At 46.0% G+C, this 7,891-nt stretch overlaps 1 protein-coding gene across 1 annotated transcript; it reads right to left on the reverse strand.

Moving 5' to 3' along the window:
- Positions 1-429: 429 nt before the first annotated feature.
- BLOC1S4 (biogenesis of lysosomal organelles complex 1 subunit 4) lies at positions 430-1,862 on the reverse strand. Its single transcript, XM_025385655.1, has one exon. The coding sequence runs from the start codon at positions 1,727-1,729 to the stop codon at positions 1,079-1,081; it is 651 nt and encodes a 216-aa protein (XP_025241440.1). The 5' UTR covers positions 1,730-1,862; the 3' UTR covers positions 430-1,078.
- Positions 1,863-7,891: the final 6,029 nt, after the last annotated feature.

Here is a 7,891-nt window from a genome sequence, read left to right on the forward strand (position 1 = left end):
GCGTCTACTATTTAGGAGGGCCACCTTATGAAATAGATTTGAATCTCAAAAAAAGACTACTGTATCTGCAAGAAAATCCTAATACCATTCACTCACACAAATGATTTAACTCTCCATTTCAAGGGGAAAGAAATATACCATGCTCTGAAACAGAAGCTATAGCTTTTCGCATTAGTTCTCTAAAGGAGGTATACTCAAGCCCCTCTTCTTTATCTCACTACCAAAAGCATATGAGCAATACGCCTATTTCGAACAAACACAAGCCAATATGTGAAATTCTTTTCAGAAGGAAATCATGTCCAGTAAAACTTAAAATTTCTATTTTTAAATTATAAACCAAAATTGGCAACCCCCCCCCCCCACATATATATATATTTGCTATGGACAAATCAAGACTGTGAGGTCATACGTTCAAATACAACTTTGGAATTAGTCACAAAAAATCAACATATTTTCTCAGAAATTGTACCATTTCCTTTGGTTTACAATCCACGCTACAGGAGGTTGAATCTTAAATAATGTACCATTTACCCTAAGAGTAGGGTGCAGAAAACTGAATGACTACTAGGATTGAATAATAACAAGGCTTTAATGGCTCAATTTTCTTATGATTATACAAACATACAAGATTCAAAAAATCTTGAAAAGGTAACGCCGTGTAGTAAAATCCATAAAAATAACAGTTTTGCCACAGTGCAGAGCAAAGTTCATTCAGTTTGATTCCCCATGCCCTCGCCAAGCAGCTTTCTGATTAGAGCTGGAAGACACAGGCTGGGCGCGGAGGCGACCCTGTAGTCCCAGCTACTGGGGAGGCTGAGGTGGAAGGATCACTTGAGTCCAGGAGTTTCCGGCCAGTGTGGGCAACATAGCAAGACCCCGTCTCTTTTTTTAACATTGGGAGGCATAAAGTCTATACATTCTACACTGAATCATGAATACACTACGGAGAGTGTGCAGAAAGTAAACCCTGAAATCCCACACTCCAACATCATGTATGTCCATGAGCAGGATTTGCAATTCACTTCATACTGGAGGTAAGCACCTCAGCTGGGGTCCTCTTGCCGCAGTGGTCAGGCCGTCAGAGCTGAGGCCTTTCACTACAAGGGAAGTAGTCTTCGGTCCGAAACAGGACGGGGGCTTCGTAGCCGGCTTGCTGTGGCCTCGAGGGAGCAGACTTGCTAAAGAGCGAGGGCACGTTCATCGTGTGCAGGAGCTTCTTGAACGCCCTGGGGAAGGTGCCCAGCTCGGCCTCGGCCTTGGTGACCTGCTCCTCCATCCTGGCTACGCGGCCGCCCACCATCCTCACGAAGGCCTCCAGCCGGTCGATCCTGCTGTAGATGTGCCGCATCTCGGCGGCCTTAGCGTGGATGCGCGGCACGCCCTCGCTGACGACTTGGGAAGAGTCGCCGCGAAGCATGTCCAGCATGCCCACGAACTCGTCCACTCTGGTGAGCAGGTCCTCCAGGCTCGCGTCCAGGGCCTCGACCTCGGGCCGCGCCCCGGCCCCGGGCAGCAGGCAGGCGGCGTAGCCCGCAGCGGCGCGGCGAAGCAGCGGCAGGTCGCGGCCCGGCGCACCGTCCTCCGCGCCCTCATCCTCCCACGGCCCCGAGGCGCTGCTGTGGCTCTGGGACACAGTGCCACTGTCCCCGCTCCAGGCGGCGCCCTGAGGCTCGGCCTCTTCCGCCAGCCCCTCGGGCGGCGCTCCGCTATCTGAGAAGCTACCCTCCATAGCGACCGCCTTGCTATGCAGCGCCCGCTTCCGACCTCCGCGCGCTCACGCTCACGCACACGCACGCACGCGCGCTCACGCCTTTGCTTCCGGCGGCCTGAGAGCGCGTCTGTGCACGCGCACCCACCTTTGTTTCCGGCCTCCCAGCGCGTTCACGCTCACGCATGCGCGCTGCGGTTTTCTCACGCCCGCGCTCACAGTCAACCTTTTTTTTTTTTTTTAAGCGAAGGTGTAGCAGGAATACAACACAGTGCATATACTTTAAATGTGCACATTGATGACTTTGTACACATCCATACAACCATGCATATTCTATCCAGACCAACTGTTAGGACATGTCCAACACCCATGAAAGTCTCCCTTCTGTCTTTCATTTCCTTTTTCTGTTTATAGTAAAATAAATGAGATAAACAAGACGAAACACAAAAGGGACGCACCTTGACTACTTTGGATGATTTTTAAAGTCCTCAGCTTCGTCTGATTGCAAATGGTGTAAAACTAAGAAATAGTAATACTTTCCAAGCAAATATCAAATCCAGGGTACTGCCAGAAGAAAACAAAGATGAAGTTGAGATTTGACGGTAAAATCCTTTAAAATCTCATAAAAAGCAAAGATTGTGCCTCAGGATACCATTCACTTAGACTAACAGCTCCTTAAAGAGATTAATGGTGTGGCTCACAGAGTCCATCAATCAAACCACAGGGCCTCCAGAAGGCTTAAGGCTTGTTCCTCAGTATTAGCAGAACCCCAAAATAGATAGAGATGGACTTATCTCAAAGGGATTTGTAGGTTGCACTTTTGTCTAACGGAGTGAACTCTGATGAGATTCACAGGAGACCTATTAAGTTTTTTAAAGATAATTATATTGACACAAACATTGCAGATTGGACTGGAAGGGAAAGGCCTTTGGATCCCCTCTCCCCAAACTTCTACAAGCAGGAATCAGACTGAGAAAAAGACTCATTAGCAAACACATGGTACATTTCATGAAAAAGGAAGTAGAACCAGGAGCCCAGATGGTAGAACTGGGAGTCATGGAGTCCTAGACCTTGAGACTGGATGGCAGAGTTACTATGGACTGGTAACTTGTTTGTACTTCCAATTTCCCCCTTTTTGAACAGGAGTGGTAGTGGCTATCTAGTGGTAGTGGTAGCGGAACAGGTCTGTAGTGATTATCCTGTGCTAGCCCCACAATTGTGTATTCGAGGCATGGGGGTGGAGAACTTGTCTCCTTAGCTTCAAAAGTCTACAGATCAAGAAGAATTGTACTCTAAGAGCTGAATTTAAGGAACTACGCTCAGAAAGCCTCATCTACATCTGATCTAATTTAGGAGACAAAATTCTGGACTTAAATCTGATGTGACAATAGGATAGTAATACTTAAAACTACATGATATTTTTAAAAATGTAACTTTTGGGGACCTTGGATGGAGGGGAGTGTGGTTAGCATGTTAAAATGGCATGAAGAATTGGTAGTCAGAGGACAAACTGTGATTGCTAGCCAGCCTTCAAGATGACTCCCAGTGGTTTCTTCCTCCTGGTATTCTCACTCTTGTGTATTCCCTCTTGTTGAGTATGTACTGGACTTAGTGACTTCACTTGCTCATAATAAACTGAAGAAGACAGAAGCGATGTTGTATGATTTGGACATTAGTTCATAAAAGGCAGTGTGGCATCTCTTTCCCTCCAACCTGAGAAAGGAAAATAAATCTTGGGGTCTTACAATCACTAAGCTAAAAGAAAAGTCAAGTTGGAAAATGCTCAGGGCAAACCTGCCTCACATTCTATTCACGGCCACTCCTCTGCTCACTGAGATAGATGCATATCTGATTGCCTCCTTTGGAGAGGCGAATCAGAAACTCAAAATGACCGGGCACGGTGGCTTACGCCTGTAACCCCAACACTTTGTGAGGCTGAGGTGGGTGGATCATTTGAGATCAGGAGTTCGAGACCAGCCTGGCCAACATGGTGAAACCCTCTCTAATAAAAATACAAAAATTTAGCCGGTCGTGGTGGTACACACCTGTAATCCCAGCTACTCGGGAGGCTGAAGCAGGAGAATTGCTTGAATCTGGGAGGAGGAGGTTGCAGTGAGCCGAGATCATGCCACTACACTCCAGCCTGGGCGACAGGGTGAGACTCCATCTCAAAAAAAAAGAAAGAAAGAAACTCAAAAGAATGCAACCATTTTTCTCTTATCTTCCCAAGACCTGGAAGCCCCCTCCCCACTTTGAGTTGTCCCTCCTTTGCTTTGAGATGTCTCACCTTTCTGGACCAATCCATCGTTCCTCTTACATATGTTGATTGACGTCTCATGTCTCCCTAAAATGTATAAAACCAAGCTGTGCTCTGACCAGCTTGGACACATATCATCAGGACCTCCTGAGGCTGTGTCACGGGCACACATCCTCAACCTTGGCAAAATAAACTTTCTAAATTAACTGAGACATGTCTCAGATATTAGGGGTTCACAAACCACTTGCTCTGGGGAAACCAGCTGCCTTGTTGTGGGCAGCTCCATGGAGAAGCCCATAAAGCAAAGAGCTGAGACCAACAGCTAGAGAAAAACAGCCTCTTTCCAACAACCACATGAGTAAGCCATCTTGGAAGTGGATGCTCCAGCCTCATTCAAACTCAGATATGACTGCAGCCCCAGCTGATAGGTTCACTGCAACCTCATGTAAGATACTAAACTGAAACTACATAAGATAATGCTATGGTCTGAATGTTTGTGTCCTCATATCCCAATTCATATGTTTAAATTCTACCCCACAAGGTGATTGATATGGTTTGGATGTCCCACCCAAATCTCATGTTGAAATGTAATCCCCAGTGTTGGAGCTGGAGCCTGCTGGTAGTTGACTGGATCATGGGGACAGATTTCTCATGAATGGTTTAGCACCATCCCCTTTGTACTGCTCCTGTGATTAGTGAGTTCTCGTGAGATCTAGTCATTTAACGTGTGTGGCACCTCCTCCCACCTCTTGCTCCTGCTTTGGTCATGTGACATGCCTGCTCTCCCTTTGCCTTCTGCCATGATTATAAGTTTCCTGAAGCCTCCCCAGAAGCCAAGCAGATGCCAGCACCATGCTTCCTGTACAGCCTGCAGAACCCTTAGCCAATTAAGCCTTTGTTCTCATAAATTACCCAGTCTCAGATATTCCTTTATAGCAATGTGAGAACAGCTCAACACAGTGCTGGTATTAGGAAATTGGGCCTTTGGGAAGTGATCTGGTCATGGGGTCAGAGCCCTCATGAATGTGACTAGTACCCTTATAAAGGATATAAGGCCAGCTGCAGTGGCTCATGCTTGTAATCTCAACACTTTGGGAGGAAGAGGCAGGAGAATTGTTTGAGGCTAGGAGTTTGAGACTAGCCTGGACAACATAGCAAGACCCCTGTCTCTACAAAAAAAAATTTTGTTTAAGCTGGGTGTGGTGCCATGTGCCTGTAGTCCCAGCTACTCAGGAGGTGGAGGCTAGAGGATCACTTGAGCTCAGGAGTTTGAGGCAGTGAGCTATGCTCATTCCACTGCACTTTAGCCTGTGCAAAAAGAGCAAGACTTTGTCTATAAGTAGTATAAGAGGGCTGGGTGCGGCGGCTCACGCCTGTAATCCCAGCACTTTGGAAGGCTGGGGCAGGTGGATCACCTGAGGTCAGGAGTTTGAGACAAGCTTGGCCAACATGGTGAAACCCCATCTCTACTAATAATACAAAAATTAGCCGGGCATGGTGGCAGGCACCTGTAATCCCAGCTACTTAGGAGGCTGAGGCAGGAGAATCGCTTGAACCCTGGAGGCAGAGGTTTCAGTGAGCAGAGACTGCATCATTGCACTCCAGCCTGGGCGACAAGAGTGAAACTCCATCTCCAAAACAAAACAAAACAAAAGACGTATAAGAGAGACCCCTTGCTCCTTCCATCCTCTGAGGTCACAGGAAGAAGGAACCATTTATGAACCAAAATACTAGTTCTCACCAGACAGAATCTACTAGCACTTTGATCTTGGACTTCCCATTCACCAGAACTGTGAGAAGCTGGCCACCTTATGGTATTTTGTTAGAGCAGCCTAAATGCAGTATGACAGATAATAAATATTTTAAAGCTGCTAAATGCTGGGGTAACTGGTTATGGAGTAATAAACTATTGAAGGAATATGCTACCATTTATTCATTTTATTTATTTATTCTCCTGTTGATGAACATTTGGGTTGTTTTAACTTTGGGGCTATTATAATAAAGCTGCTGTGAATATTCTTGTATATGTATTTTTATAAACAATTGCATTCAAACTCTCTTAAGTGTATAACAAGGTGTCAATTTGCTAGAACATAGGATTGGTATATGTTTAATCTTGGTAGATACTGCCAAATAGTTTTCCAAAATTATTGTAACAACTTACATTCCCATTTTTATGGGCTGAATATATGTGTCCCCCAATATTTTTATGTTGAAGCCCTAACCCCCAGTGTGGCTATACTTGGAGTAAAGCAGTAAGTAAGGTTAAATAAGGTCATACAAGTGGGGGCATGATCCTATAGCTTCATGTTCTTATAAGAAGAGACACAAGAGAGCACTCCTTCCTGTACCCCACAACACTGCATGCACAAAGAAGAGATCATGTGAGGACTGCAGCAGGAAGGCGGCCATCTGCAATGCAGGAAGAGAGCCCTCACCTCCAGAAACCAGATTTGCTGGCACGTTAATCATGGACTTCTGGCCTCTAGAACTGTGAGAAGATAAATGTCTGTGTTTAAGCCACCCAGTCTATAGTATTTTGTTATGGTGTTCAGACTAGACTAAGACATCCATCAAGAATGTGTAAGAGTTCCAGTTGTTCCACATCTTCACCAATACTTGGTATTGTCAGTATTTTCAATTTTAGTAATTCTAGTGGATGTACAGTGCTTCCTCGTTGTGCTTTCTAATCTGCATTTCCCTGTTGAATCATGAAGTTGAAAACCTCTTCATATACTTATTGGCCATTCGGATATTCTCTTTTGTGAAGTGCCAGCCTATGTCTTTTGCCTGTTTTAAAATTTTGTCTTTTCCTTCTTGATCTGTAGGAGTTCTCAATATATTCTGCATGAGTCAAATATCTTTTTTCACGGTGCCTTGCTCTTTCCCTCTTAATGTTCTTTTGAGGAACATCTGCTAGAATGTTGGTGTTTGCAAAACTGTTTCGCACACGTCATCTTCCAAATCCCTCTTCCCACTGACAGATATTCAGGCTGGGGCCATTGGTCTTTATCAGACTGGAAAACTGAAGTTCTGATCTGTGGCACTTGTGTAAGAAGGATCCCCCCTCTACACACACTCATATTACTACTAGTGTGGCACTGGGTGACTAAGCCTAGCAATAGACTTCTTCCATTCCACAATGGCATTAGGTTGGTGATCAAAACGTATTGACGATCAAAGCCACATTTACTAGGTCCCTGCTCATTTTCAGGTCTTGTGTGTGGAGGGACATAAAGGTGACCAAGACCAGAACCTGTCCCCAAACAGCCTCCAGTCTGGTAGAGGCACTTAGGTACTAGGGAATTCCTCTCTCTAAAGCATTCTCTAAGGCCCTGCTTGACGCCAGGCTGACGGAAAGGGCGGAGGACAGAACTGAAACAGAATTTGCCCTTTACCTTGAGGACCTTACAGACTCTGAAGAGAGGCCAAAAATCACGAGCCAGAACCACCCAAGGCAGCGAGCGAAATTCCCCCCAGAACAAAAGTATGAGCCAGGGGTGGGGAGGACAGAGGGACGAGTTCCATTCTAGAACACTGAGCAGGGACTGTGGACCCACATTGCTTTGAGCTCAAATCACGACTTTTAGCCCGGTTTTTACTTCTCTTATAGGTTCGTTGTGAGGGCTAAGTGAATTCATATAAATTAATCCAAGCTTCTGCATGCTTAGATAGTAAGCGCTGTGAACGCCAGCCAGTCTTATTCAAATATGGGGAAGGGAGGGTCACTTTTACTTTAAAAAAATAATAATAAAAGTAAAACCCCTCTGAAGGGAAGCTTTAGGGGAAGACGGGAACAAACCTGCCGCCACCAACCTAAATTAGAGAAGAGGGCGAGGCGGAGCGCCGGGAAGCTGACTGGGCTAGCCATGCGCGCGCCCGAGACCCCTTTACGTGCGCGCGCCTGCTACTGGGTCTCGCCGAAG

The sequence above is a fragment of the Theropithecus gelada genome, chromosome 5, assembly GCF_003255815.1.
Source record: "Theropithecus gelada isolate Dixy chromosome 5, Tgel_1.0, whole genome shotgun sequence".
Lineage (NCBI taxonomy): Eukaryota > Metazoa > Chordata > Mammalia > Primates > Cercopithecidae > Theropithecus > Theropithecus gelada.

What these genes read in the sequence shown, in the direction of transcription:
- BLOC1S4 (XM_025385655.1), bottom strand. Translation starts at nt 1,729, where the DNA reads ATGGAGGGTAGCTTCTCAGATAGCGGAGCGCCGCCCGAGGGGCTGGCG.